The sequence below is a fragment of the Heptranchias perlo genome, chromosome 1, assembly GCF_035084215.1.
Source record: "Heptranchias perlo isolate sHepPer1 chromosome 1, sHepPer1.hap1, whole genome shotgun sequence".
NCBI lineage: Eukaryota > Metazoa > Chordata > Chondrichthyes > Hexanchiformes > Hexanchidae > Heptranchias > Heptranchias perlo.
The window spans coordinates 127,368,004-127,390,220 of NC_090325.1; the positions used below are offsets into that span (position 1 = coordinate 127,368,004).

The following is a 22,217-nucleotide window of genomic DNA, read 5'->3' on the forward strand; positions in this document are numbered from 1 at the left end:
TGTTAAGCAGTTGATCGTTATTTCTGTGAAATCCTTACTACTTGTATCTTTTGCTTCAGCCTTCTTATTTGCCGAAGCAGTTTTTTTTATTCATTCGTGGATGTGGGCGTCGCTGGCAAGGCCAGCAATTATTGCTCATCCTAAATGCTCTTGAGAAGGTGGTGAAGAGCCGTCGCCTTGAACCACTGCAGTCCGTGTGGGGAAGGTTCTCCCACAATGCTGTTAGGTAGGGAGTTGCAGGATTTTGACCCAGCAATGATGAAGGAACGGCGATATATTTCCAAGTTGGGATGGTGCGTGACTTGGAGGGGAACGTGCAGTTGGTGGTGTTCCCATGTGCCTGCTGCTCTTGTCCTTCTAGGTGGTAGAGGTCGCGGGTTTGGGAGGCGCTGTCGAAGAAGCCTTGGCGAGTTGCTGCAGTGCATCTTGTAGATGGTACACACTGCAGCCACTGTGCGTCGGTGGTGGAGGGAGTGAATGTTTAGGGTGGTGGATGGGGTGCCAATCAAGCGGGCTGCTTTGTCCTGGATGGTGTCGAGCTTCTTGAGTGTTGTTGGAGCTGCACTCATCCAGGCAAGTGGAGAGTATTCCATCACACTCCTGACTTGTGCCTTGTAGATGGTGGAAAGGCTTTGGGGAATCAGGAAGTGGGTCACTCGCTGCAGAATACCCAGCCTCTGACCTGCTCTTGTAGCCACAGTATTTATGTGGCTGGTCCAGTTAAGTTTCTGTTCAGTGGTGACCCCCAGGATGTTGATGGTGGGGGATTCGGCGATGGTAATGCCGTTGATTGTCAAGGGGAGGTGGTTGGATTCTCTTTCGTTGGAGATGGTCATTGCCTGGCACTTGTCTGGCGCAAATGTCACTTGTCACTTATCAGTCCAGGACTTGCTGCATGCGGGCACAGACTGCTTCATTATCTGAGGGGTTGCAAATGGAACTGAAGACTGTGCATTCATCAGTGAACACCCCCACTTCTGACCTTATGATGGAGGGAAGGTCATTGATGAAGCAGCTGATGATGGTTGGGCCTAGGACACTGCCCTGAGGTACTCCTGCAGCAATGTCCTGGGGCTGAGATGATTGGCCTCCAACAACTACTACCATCTTCCTTTGTGCCAGGTATGACTCCATTCACTGGAGAGTTTTCCCCCTGATTCCCATTGACTTCAATTTTACAAGGACTCTTTGATGTCACACTTGGTCAATGCTGCCTTGATGCCAAGGGCAGTCACTCTCACCTCACCTCTCGAATTCAGCTCTTTTGTCCATGTTTAGACCAAGGCTGCAATGAGGTCGAGCCGAGTGATCCTGACGGAACCCAAACTAAGCAGATGAAAACATAAAATTACAGAGTGATATTGATAGAATAGGTGAATGGGCAAAGCTGTGGCAAATGGAATTCAGTGTAGACATATGTGAGGTCATCCACTTTGGATCAAAAAAGGATAGAACAGGGTACTTTCTAAATGGTAAAAAGTTAAAAACAGTGGATGTCCAAAGGGACCTAGGGGTTCAGGTACATAGATCATTGAAGTGTCAAGAACAGGTGCAGAAAATAATCAATAAGGCTAATGGAATGTTTGCCTTTATATCTAGAGGACTGGAGTACAAGGGGGCAGAAGTTAAGGGGTGATCTGATCAAAGTTTATAAGATATTAAGGGGAACGGATAGGGTGGATAGAGAGAAACTATTTCCACTGGTTGGGGATTCTAGGAGTAGGGGGCGCAGTCTAAAAATTAGAGCCAGACCTTTCAGGAGCGAGATTAGAAAACATTTCTACACACAAAGGGTGGTAGAAGTTTGGAACTCTCTTCCGGAAACGGCAATTGATACTAGATCAATTGCTAAATTTAAATCTGAGATAGATAGCATTTTGGCAACCAAAGGTATTAAGGGATATGGGCCAAAGGCGGGTATATGGAGTTAGATCACAGATCAGCCATGATCTTATCAAATGGTGGAGCAGGCACGAGGGGCTGAATGGCCTACTCCTGTTCCTATGTTCCTAAGCAGCGGTGAGCAGGTTATTGGTGAGTAAGTGCCATTAGATAGCACTGTTGACGACACCTTACATCACTTTGCTGATGATTGAGAGTAGACTGATGGGGTGGTAGTTGGCCAGATTGGATTTGTCCTGCTATTTGTGGACAGGACATACCTGGGCAATTTTCCACATTGTCGGGTAGATGCCAGTGTTGTAGCTGTACTGGAGCAGCTTGGCTAGAGGCAAGGCTAGATCTGGAGCACATGTCTTCAGCACTACAGCTGGGATGTTGTCAGGGCCCATACCGCCACCTCTGGTGGGTCTGTCCTGCCAGTGGGACAGGACATACCCAAGGATGTTGATGGAGGAGTCTGGGACATTGTCCGAAAGATATGATTCTGTGAGTACGGCTATGTCAGGCTGTTGCTTGACTAATCTGTGGGACAGCTCTCCTAATTTTGGCACAAGACCCCAGGTGTTAATGAGGAGGACTTTGCAGGGTCAACTGGGCTTGTTTTGCCTTTGCCTTTGCCTTTGTCGTATCCGATGCCTGGTGGTCCGTCCGGTTCTATTCTTATTATGACTTTTTGTAGTGGGATTTTACAACTGAGTGGCTTGCTAGGTCTTTTCAGAGGGCAGTTAAGAATCAACCACATTGCTGTGAGTCTGGAGTCAAATATAGACCAGACTATGTAACGATGGCAGGTTTCCTTCCCTAAAGGACATTAGTGAACCAGATGGGTTTTTACGACAATCCGGTAGTTTCATGGTCACCATTACTGATGCTACCTTTTTATTCCAGATTTTATTTAATTAACTGAAAACTTAATTCTCAATCTGTTCATCCTTGAGCTGGTGATTGATATTGATTATCAATTTGCCTTTGTTACTAATTTCTACCCATATTTTTTTTATTCGTTCTTGGGATGTGGGCGTTGCTGGCAAAGCCAGCATTTATTGTCCATCCCTAATTGCCCTTGAGAAGGTGGTGGTGAGCCGCCTTCTTGAACTGCTGCAATCCGTGTGGTGAAGGTTCTCCTACAGTGCTGATAGGAAGGGAGTTCCAGGATTTTGACCCAGCAACAATGAAGGAACGGCGATATATTTCCAAGTCGGGATGGTGTGTGACTTGGAGGGGAACTTGCAGGTAGTGTTGTTTAACCCTTGTCCTTCTAGGTGGTAAAGGTCGCGGGTTTGGGAGGTGTTGTTGAAGAAGCCTTGGCGAGTTGCTGCAGTGCATCCTGTGGATGGTACACACTGCAGCTACAGTGCACCGGTGGTGAAGGAAGTGAATGGGGTGCCAATCAAGCGGACTGCTTTGTCCTGGATGGTGTCGAGCTTCTTGAGTGTTGTTGGAGCTGCACTCATGCAGGCAAGTGGAGAGTATTCCATCACACTCCTGACTTGTGCCTTGTAGATGGTGGAAAGGCTTTGGGGAGTCAGGAGGTGAGTCACTCGCTGCAGAATACCCAACCTCTGATCTGCTCTTGTAGCCACAGTATTTATGTGGCTGGTCCAGTTAAGTTTCTGGTCAATGATGACCCCCAGGATGTTGATGGTGGGGGATAAGGCGATGGTAATGCCATTGAATGTCATGGGGAGGTAGTTAGACTCTCTCTTGTTGGAGATGGTCATTGCCTGGCACTTGTCTGGCACGATATGAATGTAAAAGGTATGATCAGTAAGTTCGCTGATGATACAAAAATTGGTATGGTGGTAAATAGCGAGGAGGATAGCCTCAGTCTGCAGGACGATATAGATGGATTGGTCAGATGGGCGGAACAGTGGCAAATGGAATTTAACCCGGAAAAGTGCGAGGTGATGCACTTTGGAGGGACTAACAAGGCAAGGGAATACACAATGAATGGGAGGACCCTAGGCAAGACAGAGGGTCAGAGGGATCTTGGTGTGCAAGTTCACAGATCCCTGAAGGCGGCGGAACAGGTGGATAAGGTGGTAAAGAAGGCATATGGGATACTTGCCTTTATTAGCCGAGGCATAGAATATAAGAGCAAGGAGGTTATGATGGAGCTGTATAGAACACTGGTTAGGCCACAGCTGGAGTACTGTGTGCAGTTCTGGTCGCCACACTACAGGAAGGATGTGATCGCTTTGGAGAGGGTGCAGAGGAGATTCACCAGGATGTTACCAGGGCTGGAGCGCTTCAGCTATGAAGAGAGACTGGGAAGATTGGGTTTGTTTTCCTTGGAGCAGAGGAGGCTGAGGGGGGACATGATTGAGGTGTACAAAATTATGAGGGGCACAGATAGGATGGATACTAAGGAGCTTTTTCCCTTCGTTGAGGGTTCTATAACAAGGGGACATAGATTCAAGGTAAAAGGCGGGAGGTTTAGAGGGGATTTGAGAAAGAACTTTTTCACCCAGAGGGTGGTTGGAGTCTGGAACTCACTGCCTGAAAGGGTTGTGGAGGCAGGAACCCTCACAACATTCAAGAAGCATTTGGATGAGCACTTGAAATGCCATAGCATACAAGGCTACGGACCAAATGCTGGAATATGGGATTAGAGTAGACAGGGCTTGATGGCCGGCACGGACACGATGGGCCGAAGGGCCTCTATCCGTGCTGTATAACTCTATGACTCTATGAATGTTACTTGCCACTTATCAGTCCAAGCCTGGATGTTGTCCAGGTCTTGCTGCATGCGTGCAATATTTTGCTTCTGCTGCTTTCCATTCCGAGGTTATATCTTCCCTGACCAATAAATACTGCCACTCTGCCTAGCATAGCAGGTCTAACTTGTGAAACATTTTCTCCTCTCTTGACGTTGTCTACCTTATATTCCACTTATGACCATGTTTCTTCAGTCCCAATAATGTCATATATCTAGGATTTTTTTGTACTCTAGAAGAATGAGACCACATGGGCTGAAGAAGAAACTATCATGTCATCTCTAATTCCTAATGCTTCTTGCATTTGTATAAAGTATTCAATCTTTCAGCACCTGATTCCTATTTAACCCTTTTATCACATATGCATTTTTTAATGTTTCCCTGAACAGCATGATCTCCTGCCTCTCAATCAGCCACAATCATTTGTTTGTCTGAGTCACCCTGCAATCTCGTTCATGATCCTGAAAAGTTCATGGGCAGCATTTTAGCACCCGCTATCGGGTGCGTTCCTGACGGGGGGGCCCCCGAAAATCGGGAAATCCCGGAGCGGGACCGGAGCCCGCCTCGAACCCACGCATTACCGGGTTCCCCGCTGATCCACCGGCGTGCGCGCGCAGCCCCCGCTGGTGGGAATCCCGCAGGCAATTAAAGCCAGCGGGATGCCACTTGAAGACATTTATTTCGCTTGTTCAGGTCATTAACTGACCTGATTAAGGGATTATGTGAGGAGGGGTGGGATTTTAGAGGAAACTGGGACTGTTTCCCACACTGGGGGAAACACACCCAGTTCAAATGGACCTGTTGCAGCCATCAGCCTGTGGCAGCTGCAAAGGTGCATTTGACAGGTGGGGGGGGGGGGAGACCCTCACTCATTGCAGGAGGCCACTTTATCACTTGGGACAAAGTTTGGCCTCCACCACCCTCCTCCTGACCCCGGTGTCCAGACACATGTACCTACCTTGCGGACTCCTTCAGATGTACATCTTCCGGATGGGGGCCGCTGTAGCTGCAGTCATGACCTCCTCACCATCCACGCCGTCCACCTCTGACACGTGGAGCTCCACAACAGAGTGCTGTGACACATCCACCTGCACAGCAGGAGGGAGGGCTACCGCAGAGAGAGATGCGTCGCAGAGGGCACTACCCTCGCCACAGGGTCCCCAGACCGAGGTTCAGCTTCCTGGACCTCTCTGAGCAGCAGTGCACACGGAGGCTCAGAATCACTCGACATGTAGTCGTGGACATCTGCAGCCTCCTTCAAGCCAAGCTACTCCTGGCTGGCCCGAGCACCATCTTCTTACCTGTCGCTGTCAAAGTCACCACTGCCCTCAACAACTTCTCCTCCGCATCCTTCCAGGGTGCCACCGGGGACATCGCCGACGTGTCTCAGCCGTCTGCACAAAAGAGCCCTGCAAATACACCTACACCCACTCTGCAGTGACACAACAGGTGGCATCAGTTGTGAGTCTTCATAGTGATCCTCGGGAAAGGGCATTATTGCACAGACCAGACAAGATTCGCGAAGACATGGCAGTAGTGGTGCCAATATAATATGTAATGTGAGTTGGTCAGAAATTCAATATAAGTCAAAACCATGACAAACCCTCAAACACCCTTATGCATTCCCTTCATGCTCACGACACATTTGCCTTACGCTGCCTACTGCACATATGTGATGCATGCCCTGTGGCTGCAGCACAGGTAGTGGAGGTTGAGTGAGGCTGGCCGTAAAAGAGATGCACGAGAGGGTGAGTACGAGATAGAGCCATGAGATTGTATGAGGATTGGGTTGAGTGGTAGTGGTGGGATGAGTACTGGCGAGGTGAGTAGGTGCAGGTACGATGAGGATGAGGTTTGAGTGGGTGTGAGGGGTGATGTGACAGAGTTGTGTTGGCAGTGCAGAAGGAGATGTGGGGTGTGGGCGGTGATGTGGCAGACGGAGTGTAGGGGAATGAGTAAGTGTACTCACTTTGGCTGACCTACTCAGGTCATTGGAGCGCCTCCTGCACTGTATGCAGGTGGGCGATATGTTGGTTGCGCTGGTGACCTCCTCTGCCACCTCGAGCCAGGCCTTCCTGGTGGCAGAGGCAGGCCGCTTCCTCCCGCCCGCCGGGGGGAAGATCTCTGTCCTCCCCCTCCTCCTCACCCCATGTATTGATACCTGGAGTGAGGCATCATTAAACTGGGAGCAGCCTTCCCCCTGGGCTGCTCCATGCTGTGATTTTTTCTGTTTGTTGCAGCATCTGTCAGTGGAGGACTGCCCCTTTAAATAGAGCTCCTCCAGCTGACAGATCTTACTGCGCATGTGCAGCCCGCCCGACGTGCAGATCTGCAGTGGGAAACCCGGAAGACCAGGTAAGTGGATCCAATTATGCTACGATCGCGCGGGGACCTGACTGATTTCGCCGGGCGCGTTACCCACGTGCCCGATAGACCCGGCCCCCGAGAACCCGCAGCCCTGGTAACATCGGGCCCCATGTCTTTCCCCTAGGTTAGTTTCAGGCCATGTCTTAACTAGCATCCTAGCCTTCATATGCTACATTTTAAAAGTTAAAACATCCTAATACGTTTGCAGCAGTTTTGCTTTATTTTCATTAGTCTGACTTCTGGTGATCCAAATATGTTATCTTTTCCTCTTCCACTTAACCCTGGAACTGCAGACTACCTTTTAGGCATAAACTCCAATGTAACTGAACCACATTGTTGCCTCCAAAGAGGTTGGCCGAATGAGAATATATTCATTTTGCACATTATGCTTCTGGACCAAAATAGAAGCAGGACTATAATTAAATAGGATGATACCTATTTGTTTCTGGGAAGCTAAGCCATGAATCTGCTGTCACTGTGATGTAATTTCATTTTAAAATTAGTTTGCAGTGAGATTTCCCCAAATTATTTCAAATTATGTATCAGTATTGATTTTTTTTCTGTAATGTATAAAACTGGGAAATATTTTTTAAAATTATAAATAACTTGAACATGTGTTAATTGAGGATTTGTGATTGCAAGGTTTACTTTGATTCTTGGAGACAATCAGAACTTCCTTTTGTGTATGGTATATCTAAATGAGCACAAGTCAGTTTAGAAACCGATGTCCTCCATAGAAATCTGATGCCTAGTTTAGATATGTTGAAAGGTTATCATTCTTCAATTAATTTATTAATGTGTAGCTGCATTTGTATTATCACTTTTGAAATTTACCATACTTCGAATTGGATTGTCATAGAGTTTTGCTGTGCATCTGCTTTAATCCTGGTTGTTGAATGAAGTGTAAGAGCAATGATTTTGTTTTGGGTAATACTTTTTAGAATTTTTTATATGCTTGGCTTTTGTCCAAATTTGACCCCATTAAAATCAAACTTTAAACACTTTCTCTTCTTGTAGTTTTCAGGTTCAAGTAACCATGTTGAAATGTTTGCATAATTATGATCATAAGTGCTTAAGGGTAACATTATCCATCTTGCTGTTTAATTTTCTATTATTTTCTGCCAAAATACTTCATGACACAGCTGTTCAACTGTAACAATATGTTAGAAATGCAAATAAAAACCCAAGGGGTCAATCTGCTTTCAACAAAGAGGCAAGTGGTTTCAAAAATAAAACAATTTTCTTAAAAATAGCTTGCAACATTTGTATAATTACATTTGAAAAGGGTGGATTGGCACCTTGGGGTGGTACTAATACGTTGTAGATTCTCCTTTGTGATATCCTCATCAGCGCTGGACCATCTGGAGATATTGGCCCGGATTTTGCGCTGAGTGGCGAACAAATGGCGCTCGTTAGATTTTAAGCTTAACCACACAAATTATCCATGTGCTTTTAGGCGCCAACTTCCTGCAATGGGAAGCTGAAAAAAGTGCAGCTTCTTCTCCGGGGCATCTGTGAGCTGCGTGAGGGGGGCAAGAAACTGTGTATCCCTTAATCAATCAGATTGAAGCATCGTTAACAAGCTGCGCAGACATAGAACCAGGAACTGTTAGTTAGAATTGTAAATTCAATATAAAATCAGTTACAGAAAGTGAAATAAAGAGAGGGTAAGAAATATTGAATTAAAAGACAGAGATTACAGAGACAGAAAGAAAAAGTAAAAAAAAATTACAATTTTTTTTTAAATGTTCAACAACAATTACATTTTGAAAGAATGAGACTCCTCACTTGTAAAAGTAAATTTTCAGTGCCAGAGAGGTTGTTTGGCAGTCATTAAGACTTAACACGCCGTTAAGATTTTGATTAGACTAAAAAAACTGGGCATACCTTTTTCTGGCGAAAATAATTCATTTCTAGCTGGGCAGTGCAGCAACTTTGTGCTGTTGCAGCCATTTGACTGGTGAGTCAGCTGGCGAGCTGTTCTTCAGCCCAGCTTTCAGAGGAGCAGGGCGTCTATTACAGTAACTTCCGAATTTCCGCGTTTGACTGTGCATGTGCTTTCGGTGGAAGTTGCTCTTCCATTTGCCCTGAAATAACAGTGAGTCCCGTTCGGATCGCCATTATTTTCAGAGCATTTCGGGCCATTGTCAAGCAGAGTCTTGGTATTTTCCTTTATAGATAGGGAGGGGCAATCACTGGGCCGGGAAGAACGTGGAGATCAAACTATACTACTCTCCCAAATCTCCTAGAAACAGCACTAATGGAGATCTTGAATCAGGCTGCATGCTTATTCTGTTTCATAAATGATACATGGTGCAGGAGAAACTTGATTGGCAGAAATGTATTTATTTCATTATTTTATATAATAACCATGAAAGTTGAATTAATTCAATAAATTTAAATACCAAACTATAGAGCTGTTCAGTTTTATGTAAAGGCTTAAAGCATGATACAGGTAACTGTCAGTCACATTATTTTATATAATCAGACAAACAACTTAATTTAATGGAACAGTTTCTGTGCTTGTCTTTAACAATGCATTTATTCGGCTTCAGGCAGTTGTCATTCAACCCTTATTATTCTAATTCAACCTTTACTGCCAGTATGCTGATGAAAAGACATCCTTACAGTGCTATTAAGTAGGTGACTTTGCTGACTTGCTGGATTTCCTGTAATTCTTGCTTCCCTATGGGAATAGATATCTATGTCCTAGTCCAAAATTAGTATCTCCTGTGGTCTCAGAAAAAGAGCTCAAATGTTGCTATTTTTATAGCAAGTACTGATTCTGTCATTAGAATGTCTCAAGAATGAGTCCAGTCTTTGCATTGGTTTATGCAGTAACGGGTGAACAGGCATATTTCTGTAGAAGCATAAATATTTTGCTCTCGATATTCACATTAAACATCAGAGTAAACTTTCTTGTCAGCTGTGGTTCAGTGGTAGCATTCTTGCCTCTGAGTCAGAAGGTTATGGATTCAAATCCCACTCCAGAGACTTGAGCACAAAACCAAGGCTGACACTTCAGTGCAAGACTGAGGGAGTGCTGCACTGTTGGAGGTGCCGTCTTTCGGATGAGATGTTAAAGCGAGGCCCCATCTGCCCTCTCTGGTGAACGTAAAAGATTCCATGGCACTATTTATGAAGAAAGACAGGGGAGTTCTCCCCGGTGTCCTGGGCAATATTTTTCTCTCAACAAACACCAAAAAAACAGATTATCTGGTCATTATCACATTGCTGTTTGTGGGACCTTGCTGTGCACAAATTGGCCGCCGCGTTTCCTACATTACAACAGTGACTACACTTCAAAAGTACTTAATTGGTTGCAACGCGCTTTGGGACGTCCTGAGGTTGTGAAAAGCGCTATATAAATGCAAGTCTATCTTTCTTTGTATAGGGTAGTTGGACAAAAGAGCACTCTGTACTGGCATCTGAACAGGAAATATAACTTATTAAAGCTTTCAATTAAGGCCTCAACAGCAATGTTAGCATCTTTAACTGAATTGATTTTTGCTTTGATTCATAATTTCATTCTTTGGCCTTTTTTTCCTTCTCAATCTTTGCACGTCCAAGCACAGCCTGCGTAAAGGAGTGTAACACAGGGAGGTTGTGTTCCATTCATTCATCACTGTCTTCTTCCTGCTCTACCATGTCATCTTGCTGGTCTCCATCCTCGTTACCCAACAGTCGATCCTGCTGTCACTGTATCCTGAAGATTCTGGTCACACTCTACCTTTTCACATTTATTTGTTCATATGTTGTGTTTCTTTCCATCAATTCAGTGACCAAGTGTTCAGAAAATGCAAATGCTAACCAAAATGCACACTCAAAGAGTCAGTCACGTGCGTCAGAGCCCTCACAGGCCATACCTTCCTCTGTTCAGTGTAAGTCAAGAGAACAATGGTCCATGTGGTCCCATAGATGACTAATTTGGGGCCTTAGGCAACAATAAAGACCAACAAAATTTTAGAAAGCATTGACATTACTTTGGCAGTAACAATAGCCATGCCTAGGTGTCCATTTTGTTTTCTCTCCCTTTGTTTAGATTTATTTTTGTGATGGTGACTTTTGTATAATAGCGTTACTCATGCATTAATGCATCATCAAACTTTTGGTTTAAAATTTTGAATCCGAGTGATGAAAATGCAGTCATATAATCCGAAATTAATTTTTCATTGTTGCCTCCTAAAGAAAATATATAGAGGGAAGAGGCCTTCTGTATTTATTCTGTCAATTCCCTTCATTATTTTAAACACCTTCGGATCACTGCTTAAACTCATCTCCAAGAAATGTAACCTAACTTTGCCCTGTCTTTTATCGTAACTCAGTCCCTTCATCCCAGACATCATTCCAGTGAATCGTCATTGGGCTATCTCCAAGGCCAGTATATCCTTCCTAAGCCTAACACAATATTACTAATCAGGCCTGGCTAGTGTTCTATAGATTTACAGGATCACTTCCTTGCTTTTATATCCTATGCCATTTCTGATGAAGTGGAGATGCCGGTGATGGACTGGGGTTAACAATTGTAAACAATTTTACAACACCAAGTTATAGTCCAACGATTTTATTTTTAATCCCACAAGCTTTCCAAAAGCTTGTGGGATTAAAAATAAAATCGTTGGACTATAACTTGGTGTTGTAAAATTGTTTACAATTTCTGATGAAGGCTGTCATGCCATTAGCCTTTTGATCATTTTAGGAACATAGGAACTGCTAGACAAAAACATACAAAGGTTCGCCTTCTATTATCTTGGTAGCCACATAATACAATGATAATGGAGTTGTTGACTAATCATAGCAATTAATCTCTATCAATTAGTCTACAACATGCGCAGACATGAAAACTCCAGTGGTGGAATGCTTTGGGAACAAAGTCAGTCACCTGTTCTTCCCAAGCATGCTTCACTTACCCTATGTCATGCCTCAAATTATTGATATACTGTATCCCAAAATATTATTTTCTCATAGACATATAGCTGTTTTGCATTTGAATTAATCAATACTATCTGCTTCCACTGTCTCCCTAGGGCATGGCAAAGGAGCTTTATATGGGTTCAGCAGTGGAGCTTATAGACCTTTGACACAGTCCCTCTGGAAAGGCTGGTGCTGAAAATAATGCAGAAACCAGTGGGAATATTTTACAATGGATGCGTAATTGGTTGCCCGATAGAACCCAGAGGGTGGTGGTACGGGGATTGTCATCAGCCTTGGAGAATGTTACCAGTGGGGTCCCAAAGGGGTCTATTTTGGGGTCTCTTGTTTAATATCTTCATAAATAATCTGGCGCTAGGAGTCACAAGCACAATGGCTAAATTTTCAGATGATACGAAGCTGATGAAGGTGGAAGACTGCAAAGCCGAACAGGATAAGCCACAGGTGGACTTGATACTACTAGATCACTGAAATAATGTTTCTACAGATTAGTTTTGAATTTCCCCCTCTTCGAGCGCATGCCATGTCCTTTGGTTCTGCTGTTCTGGACAAGGTGAAGTAGCTTGTCATGGCCTGCATTATCTAGTCCCTTTAAAATTCTAAAAACAATCGTAGCACCTCTCAATCATGCCATCTCCAGTGTACCCCATGTGTTACGCCCAATGTACATAATTGCTCTTCATAATCCATTCACTCCATCCCCTAAATCATTCTGGTTGCTCTCTTCTGTATCCTTTCAATAGCTGCATTATCCTTTTTGTACGGTGGTGACCAGAACTGTACACAGTATTCTAAGTACAATTACACCAATGATTTATAAAGTGGCAGATTACCTAACTGTTTCAGCTCAGTATTGACCTTTTAATACATCCCAACATCTAATTTGCTTTACTCACTGCTGCCGAGCTTTGTTGCGATAGCTTCAATTTAATGTCAGTCAGGGCCCCCAGATTTCTTTCATTTTTTATGCACATTATTTTCTTTCCATTTAAGTAGTAATCGCTTCCTGGATTTTTTTTGTCCCCGTGTGAAGCACTATGTATTTTTCTATATTGAATTTCTTCTGCCTCCTGTCTGCCTAATTCTCAAGTACCCTGTATATTCGAGTCCACCTGTAGCTTATCCTGTTCAGCTTTGCAGTCTTCCACCTTCATTAGCTTCGTATGATCTGAAAATTTAGCCATTGTGCTTGTGACTCCTAGCGCCAGATTATTTATGAAGATATTAAACAAGAGACCCCAAAATAGACCCCTTTGGGACCCCACTGGTAACATTTTCCCAGCCTGATGATAATCCCCATACCACCACCCTCTGGGTTCTATCGCGCAACCAATTACACATCCATTGTAAAATATTCCCACTGATTTCGGCATTGTTTATTTTCAGTACCAGCCTTTCCAGAGGGACTGTGTCAAAGGTCTATAAGCTCCACTGCTGAACCCATATAAAGCTCCTTTACCATACCCTCAAAAAAAACAGTAAGTTAGACTGGCAAGGACTCCCCGTCATGAACCCATATTGGCTATCTTTTATGATTTATTTCTATCCAGATGGTCTATGATCTTATCTTTACTGAGGGTTTCCATAACTTTACCCACAATATAAGTCAAGCTCACTGGTCTGTAGTTTCTTGGGTCACTTTTGCTACTGTTTTAAAAGTAGGAGTAATATCTGCCTTTCTCCAGTCCCCAGGCACCTCTCCAGTGTTTAGTGATTTCAGGAAGATTTGTGCCAGAGTTTCTGCAGCTTCCTCCCTTATTTCCTTAAGAATCCTCAGAGTCACCTTATCCGGCCACTGAGATTTATTTACCTTGCGTTTGAACAGCTGTTCGGCAACCATGCTGGTAGTAATGTGAATAGTGTCACAAATTGCCTCTGCAACACCCTCCAGTTCCCTTTGCAGATCAAATAAGTTACCTACCTCCTCAGTAGAAACTGAGGTTAAAAAAACATATTTAGCACTTTAGCAGCCTGAGTAGCATTAGTTGTTAGGTGCTCACTTTGAGTAGCCCTACTCCATCCCTCATTTTTCTTTTTCTCTTAATATCATTTTAAAAAAACATTTTATTATTATCCGTCACTTCTCTTGCCATATCCAATTCAGAAGTTTTCTTTGTCATTTTGATACCCTTTTAACACTCCAGGCATGTCTTTTGGGTTAGAATCTGCAATATAGTTTTCATTTACGATCATCTACAAATTTAGATATATTTCCCTTTATTTCCAAATCCAGGTGTAAAAAGATGGTGCCCGGCACCAGTCACTGGTGTGGGCACCATTTATCACATCAACTACTCGAATGTATCATGCCTTTCTGCATGGAACTTATAAATTCAAGGCGTAGACTTTGAGTCAATAAGTGGTTTTATATTTACATCACGTAGCTAAATGCACAGTACACAGTTTAACATAGTGGGAAATTGGGCATGATTTTAACCCTGAAGAACGGGTGGGTTGGGGGCAGTAAAAATTTGAAAAATTTGGAGCGGGAACAAGTTCCGGCTCCAACCCACCGAAAAATGAGTTTCACCCAGACGCTTCGGAAACCCAGAAGTCCCGCCAGCAATTAAAATCAGCGGGATGACATTTAAAGGGGAAATTAAGATCGTTGAAGTACTTAAATTGATTAAATTTGTGGGTATTGAGGCAGACAAATGATTTTAACTCTGCCTGACTGGTCTGCCGTGACCTCTGAAACACACCTTAGAAATGGAGGCAGCCGTTTGGACATTTAAACCAGTGATTGAAAAATGGGGATAAAAGGTGAGTTTTTGCAGCAGGGCAAGCAGTTCTCTCAGATAAACCTTTGACTGAGAGAACTTAGTGTTTAGACTCAGATTTCTTTGTTCACACTCAGAATTCTTCTGTTCAGACATATTTTCCTGCATTTTGGATCCCCTCAAACTGACACCATCAGGATGGGGGGATGCAATGGATGTATTCAGTACTACCTCTGAGGAGGAGGCACATCACCATTCGCACCAGGCACGGCGTGCAGTTCTGGAACTTGCAGCTCCATAAGATAGAGGTATGCCACAGGGACCTGTTGAAGAGCAGAGAGGGGAACAACGGATGGGCCGACGTCACAGGAGGCACTACCCTCATGAGAGGGTCTACAGGCAGAGGCTGAGCTTCCTAGACCTGTCTGAGGGGCAGTGCCTACAAAGGACAGGTGGTCGCAGACATCTTCATCCTTCATGCAGAGCTGCTCCCGACTGGGCCGGGTGGCCATACGTTGCCCATCACAGTTAAAGTCACCACTGCCCTCAACTTCTTCGCCTCCGGATCCTTCCGGGGTGCCATCAGTGACATCACCAGGATCTCTCAGTCGTCTGCCCATAAGTGCATACGATAGGTCAAAGGTGGCTTGTTTGCCAGGGCATCCGACTATGTCAATTTCCCCATTGATGACATCAGCCAGACTAAGCGGGCAGTGGGTTTCCACTCTGGCTGGCTTCCCACAGGTGCAGGATGCAATTAATTGCACACACGTAGCAATCCAAGCACCTCCACATGAGCCAGGAATGTTCATCAACAGAAAAGGATATCATTCTATCAATGCGCAGCTGGTTTGGGACCACCGGAAGAGGTTTCTGCAGGTGTGTGTCAAATTCCCAGGCAGCTGCCATGATTCCTTCAACATCCCGGCCCCCTTACGCACACAGAACACACTTAAGGGATGACACCTTGAAGACAAGGGATACTCCCTGCAGACATGCCTTACGACACCTGTGAGGAACCCCACATAAGCGGTACAACGACAGTCACAGCACCACCAGGCCTGTCATAAAGCAAGCCATAGGACTGCTGAAGATGCGCTTCCAGTGCCTGGATCGATCCGGGGGAGCCCTTCAGTACTCACTGGGGAGGGTGTGCAGAATAATACTCGTGTGTTGCGTCCTGCACAACATCGCTCAACAGAGAGGGTTACCGGTGGATGAGGTCCCATGTGCTCTGCAAGCGGCAGCCTGAATGGACTCATTTGTGAGCCATGCTCAAAGCTTAATGGAGGCTTCCATTCTCTCTGACATTGCTGCACTTACCTGCGCCGCCAATCCACTAGTGATGGAGTTGGACACCTCCATCCTCTCTGCTTTTCTGGAGAGTGTGCATGGCATGTTTTCCACTCCCTTGCAAAGTTGCTCCTGTACCTCTATCATTCTCTTTCTCAAGGATGGCCCCCGGGGTTCAGCATCTGTGCCAAGCTGAGCAGAGATTGGAGAGGAGTGCGTCCACCGACATGGACTCTTCACCACTGCCCCTGCCACCAGTGTCTGCTCGTGCTCACTTGTGCGTGTTGATTCACCAGGTGACAACCCAACTACCTCTCTACTAGGACCCACCGAGGTGTGAGTATCTGTGTTGTTGGATGGCTCGCTAAGATTTCTCTGAGGAATCGTCCTCGACCACGTCTTCAGTCCCTGATGCCCCTGGAAGAGAATTTACTGTAATATTAATAATCATCACAAAAGTAATGTTGCGATGAGCATACTGAGGTGTGCAACAAATCAATTATTGATAACATCAATCCATGTTGTGTGTGAGGAATGTTAAAGTTCTGTCACCAGATGTTTGCGGGGTGCCAGTCTCTGCATCCCCTACAGCCAGGCACTCCACTGTCTTGCTTATATCCAACGCCGCCTCCTTTGCCTCTGGGAGGGCCACAATTTGTGGAGGCCCCACTCCAGTCCATGCCCTCTCCCTTGCATTTTGCGCTCTCTTCTACTACAAGGGGAGAAAGTACAGACGTGTGAGTGAGTGAGTGAGGGTGATGTGGCCACCCGACAGATGCATTGCTTTGGGTCAGGATGACAATGAGGCAGATGCATCAGAGGGTGACTATCAGACAGATTGATCACATTGCATCAGGATTGGGGTGAGTGGGAGAGGTGGGTGCACAAATGGGGGGGGGTGAAGAAGTGCACAGAAAGTGAAAGTAAATTGATACTGAGTCTTAAGTGGGTGTGAGGAGTGAAGTGATGGAGTAGGGCTCATAAGGCAGTGTGGGTGAGGGGTGGTGGTAATGTTCACCACAGAATGCAGGTGTATCAGTAACTATACTCACTTTTCCTGACCTGGTTAGGTCATTATATCTTTTTCTGCATGGAAGCCACGACCAGGGCACCATGCTTCTGCTGCTGACCTGGTCTGCCACCTCCAGCCACAGCTTCTTCATGACAGACCCAGGTTTATTCCTCCTGTCTGCTGGGTAAATCACCTCCCTCCTGCTTCTCACTGCACCCAGCAATGTCTCTGGGGGGGGCATCGGAGAACCTAGGTGCTGGCTTGGCTCTGGAATATTGCATGGTGATTGTAGCCTCCTTGCTCCTTCAAAATGCATTGTTGGAGTGGCCCTTTAAATAGTGGGCTTTAAACGTGTCATGTAGGTGCGCAGTACGCCCGCTGCACAGATTGAGGATGCGAAACCTGGAAGTTCAGTTAAGTGGCTTCAATTTAGTCGCGATCGCCCAGGAAACAACGCTTTTTTTCTCCGGGTTTCTCACCTGATTATTGACCCCGCCCCCAGCTAGGACCCACTGCCATGTTAAAACCATGCCCATTATTTCTCTTCACTCCTTGATATATTAAATGACAGAGATGCCACTCTCTTTCTAAATATGCATCTTTAAACAATAGACCACTTACTATAAACTCTCTCTCCAGCCTACCTCTCTGGCAAGGCTGGTACAGACTTTAAAACGATATAGACTCACAGCCTCTTGGCTCTGAGCTGCACACTCACGCTGACTGCTCTCTCTGACCCAAGACTGCCAATATAAATTTGTAAGATTAAGTTTTTGCCTACCAGGCTGTCGAATTGGACTCCTTTCCCAGATACCACGTCTTTTCTAAGCTGATAACTTTCTGCTGACAAGATGCCTTGTGTAAACTTGGTGTTAAACCCTTAATGCTGCTTCTAGTGGTACAAAATATAAGTTTAAAGATTAAACACAGGAAAGATCCATTTTGCCTCAAGGGGATTGGTGGTAGTTTAGGTGGGAGACTATTGGGAGGTCAGGCGCACAGGGACGTGACGAGGAGGTAGCTGCGTGGATGGTCTCGATCTCAGACACAAAGTAATCCATAAACTCTTCACAGTTGGAGCTGGAGAGTGTGGGCGATAGGGATTTAAGGAGGTGGTTTGTCATGAAGAATAGAAGTTTTGGGTTGTCCATAGCAGTGAGTGACTGGACCAGTTGTATGCCAATTGAGCTCATCTTTGTGGCCTTCTGACTTGAGGGATTGAAGACAGGGACTGTACCGAGGAAATGACAGCTAGAAGATAGCGAGTGATTTGGTGGGAACAAGGGTGTTGAAGGAAGAGGCAAGAGAGAAGTTCCAATCAACCTCAGTGTTGTGACAAGTGGAGGGCCAGAGGACGGGAGTTTGAGAAGTAATTAGTAAGGGAGCTGGGATAGAATTTTTTCCCCATGAATAAATGTTGAGGGTAGTGGAGTTGGGAGAAATTGCCTCCTTTTATTTAATAATGATCTGATGACGGGCTTTTTTTTTTAAAGATGAAACTCAGTAATTTACGTGGTCTTTGGTTTGTTGATCTTCACATGCTATGATTGAGTTTAGAGAAACCAATGAAATAAACTACAGAATGTCTGACCTTTTAAGAGATTTTTGACTGAATCTGGTGTCATCCTTTTCCTGCATTCAAAATCTATTGTGTCATAGGAGAGTTTGACATTACTGAGTTCGAACTTGACTTTTTAAATAATTTATAGAGAATTGAACTCTTCGGGCACATTACTTCCTTTGTAACCAAAACAACAAATGCATTACAAAAAAAAATTGATAGTTAGACATCCACTAATACCAGACTTGTTCGCAACAACTTCCACATGTATGTAAAATATGGATATGTTTCCATATACTTTAGCCATAACTACAGGACATTTCACTAACAAATTACAGTACTTTGCATTGAACAGGTGTGGCTGAATGCAGTAGGCTATCATTTGTTTTTGTGAGTGGCTCAGTGGCTGGTTGCTACAAACCATTCGTAAATGTGCACATTGGCGCAGATAGCAGCAGGAGTTTGAGGTGGTTTTCTGCTGCTGGGCAGTTAAATGTGACTGGTACTTCTACAGTAATCCTAATACTAATGCAGTTCGAACGAAAAGAACATGTTGCATTGCTGAGCTTTGAGGCTATTGGTTTTTATGATTGCAATTTTGTTACTGAATCCACTTGACTTGAGAGAAAACGATTCTGTTGCATTACTGAGATAACTGTTGAGGAAGTGATGAACTGCTTTAAAGGTAGGAAATTATCTAGCAAGACTGATTGGGAAAAACTACAAATGAAGATGGCTAGCAGTAATACTCAATAACTGCATAATGTAAATTTATGGCTCAACTTTGTTCATTCTTATAAATTGCATATGTTATTAATGTTCTTTTGTTCAGTGCATTTTGACAAAATGCTCACACAATGTAGGCAAGTTGTAGTCAGGAGAAACTACTATTTGAAAAGGGTACTGCAAGTCGTGGAAAAGCTTATTTTTTGTTTACAAGCACATATGATATTAATTGTTTTGTAGTATATCCATTGTGTCTTTTATGCACACTATCATGATAAAGATAATATGTAGCAGTTCTGGTTCTGTTCCTTCCCCAAACACTTTTACATGACGACAGTGCCCCAGTAAATTTGGGGTATTATGAATGCATATAGTATTATTCCTGGGACTGTCTTTTAGTTTTACTGAATGCTTGGCTTCTAAAATCAACAATTTGCTGTTTATCACCAACTTTGGGAGAAACTGTCTGGGGTGCGGGGCAGGGGGAGGGGCAGTGAAAAGAGGAAAAATACGGTTTGTGTTTTGATGATATGACTGGAAAAATCTTTGTGCTGTTGTTCTTGACATTTTTACCTTTTTTATAACCGTTTGTCTTGTTTATTCTTAGCACGCAAACAAGAAATTATCAAAGTTACAGAGCAACTGATTGAAGCCATTAACAATGGAGATTTTGAAGCCTACACGTAAGCATTTATTTGTTTCCTTTGTCCATATTGAGTCAATTTATTTCATTTGCAGCTGGTAATAGAATGTAAGGTCTGAACGTTGCACAGTATTGATGTTAATTCATGCTTTATTCTTTTGGAATTAAAGGTAATTTTTCAAGTTTGCATTCCCAGCACAGAGGCTCCCACCGGGGTGCATATTAGCAATTTGACTGCCAAACTACCCACATTTTTCCTTACATTTCTCCAGTAGCACAAATTCATAAATTATCCCTTAAATGTTCAATACGATCCAGAAATCATGCAGAAATAATTAACTTGTCAGGATTCAATTCTGATTGAAACTACCAGCAACACACAGAGTGTTAAGATCATTCTTTCATAGCAGCAAGTTTATGTTAAGCAAGTGATTTGCAGTCTATTGGTCATCATTCTCAAAATTGGTGTTTGTCATACATTTCTATGGCTCTGATTTTAAAGCGGGAACGGAGCGTGCGATCTCCGAAGCGGACAGCGATCCCGGAGATTGCGGGGACGCGGAGGTCCAGCCAATCTTAATGGCCAGGCCTAATTTGAATACATTTTCTCGGCATCCAGCCCAAACCCGCGAGAGTTTGACGGCAGCGGGGCACAGCTAGAGACTCATGGGAACAGTCCTCAACCATCAGTTGTGGGGTGCGGGAGCTGTAGGGGTGATCGGGAAGGGGCCCTAAAGACGAACTGTGAAAGCTTTCTGGCCACAATGGGTGGAGGGGGGAAGTTAGGGGAAAAGGAGGCCCAAGACTTCCTTGTGAGGCCTGGAGGAGCCTCCTGGTCCACAAGGAAACCTAAGATAACATTTTTCAAACATACTTGATAGCCCTCTTCTGGCCCATGATCCAGCTTCCAGCAGGTCTGGCCTCATGGGGAACCTCTCTCTGCTCCGACGCTCAGGCCTCCAACTAAAATTGCAGTCTGGTGCCGTTGACATCATCGGAACCCAATCTGCATATTTAAAGAAGGAACCTGCTTCTTTCCTGCTGAAAAGAGCAGGTTAAGATCAGGACACAGCAGGAATGCAACGGGATCAGCAGGGGGTAAGTGACTGCCCTCATTTTAACAGTCCCCCTTGCCCAGTTTCCGCCTATGTTTCTGGCACCCCGAGTGATTGATCTGGGAAGTTCCTGCTGGTGATGAGAGCGCCTAATTTTGTTAACCCATCATAAATCCCATCTGATTTTTATAACTTTTATTTCTCCTCCCGACCCCTTAAGTTGTCCTTTGTTCTGCATCCTGCCCTGTCAAATTGATAGCCTGATAACCTACTTCTATCAATTCTACTCTGTAGTCAGCCTCCAGGGAATGCATGAGAATAGCCCTGGATGACCAGCCCTTCAATTTGGCTGTGCTTGACATCCCCAACATATGATCATAGTGCAAACCTGCATCCTATAATAAATGGCACAGCACACTGGAACCCCAGAATGTGCCAGGCTAATACATCTTCTAGATTCAGAACCAAACTTTAAAAATATAAACAAAATACAAGGCATTGAAAATCTTTCTTTAACAGAATTAAATCTATATAAAGTACTTACAAGGCCTAACAGTTATCACTAGTACATCCATAGTATTGAAGCATTGAGATAATCTTTTTTCAATAGAATTGTATTGTATTTAATGGGGGGGAAAAATCAGAAACCTTTCCAAAAAGAGTAACTTCTGCCTGTTAATTCTTCATTGAATTATTTTTTTAGTTATATGCAAATCCATAACCATTCACACTCAGGTGCACACACATTAGATAGGTGCATAATAATTATATTCTATTTTCAGTGTATTGGGTTAATAGAAACCAGATTTAGTGTAGCACTAAGCCATTTTAGGCCTGGACATTTTGAGAGCCAATGATTGTTTAATAGACTGAAATTCTATTGTCTTAAAATAGCAAGCACCACTTGGTCCCCAACTAAGGCTAATTGCAGCTCTAAGCAAAGATGTGTATTAACAGTCTCATTTAAAAACCTTTGTACCCTATTCCAAAATACTTCCAAGTAGGCCATTTCCACAAAGTATATACCAAATTACTTTGCTTTTTCAAACTTATACAGCAAAACATATTCTGCAACAACTTCATTTACAAAAAATTGGATCCATAATTTAAAAACAACACATTAGTTCATAGTGTCTATTGTGCCCTAATTACTCTCCTTATGACTTTTACTCTTCCAGGGACTGCTTACTTTTTGAGACCAATACCACATGTGAGAACTGGCACCGCTAGGCACTAGTGACAACACCAGTAGGAACTGTCATCCCTAGGCAATGATGACAATAGAACAT

At 44.1% G+C, this 22,217-nt stretch overlaps 1 protein-coding gene across 18 annotated transcripts in view; it reads left to right on the top strand.

Moving 5' to 3' along the window:
• The window catches only part of LOC137325831 (calcium/calmodulin-dependent protein kinase type II delta chain), a 419,005-nt gene that overhangs the window by 381,071 nt on the left and 15,717 nt on the right, over positions 1-22,217 (top strand). For all 18 annotated transcript variants that reach the window (XM_067990934.1, XM_067990952.1, XM_067990937.1 and 15 more), the window contains one exon: positions 19,838-19,913. In XM_067990934.1, the coding sequence (XP_067847035.1) occupies positions 19,838-19,913 (76 nt within the window). The remainder of the gene's footprint in view (positions 1-19,837; positions 19,914-22,217) is intronic.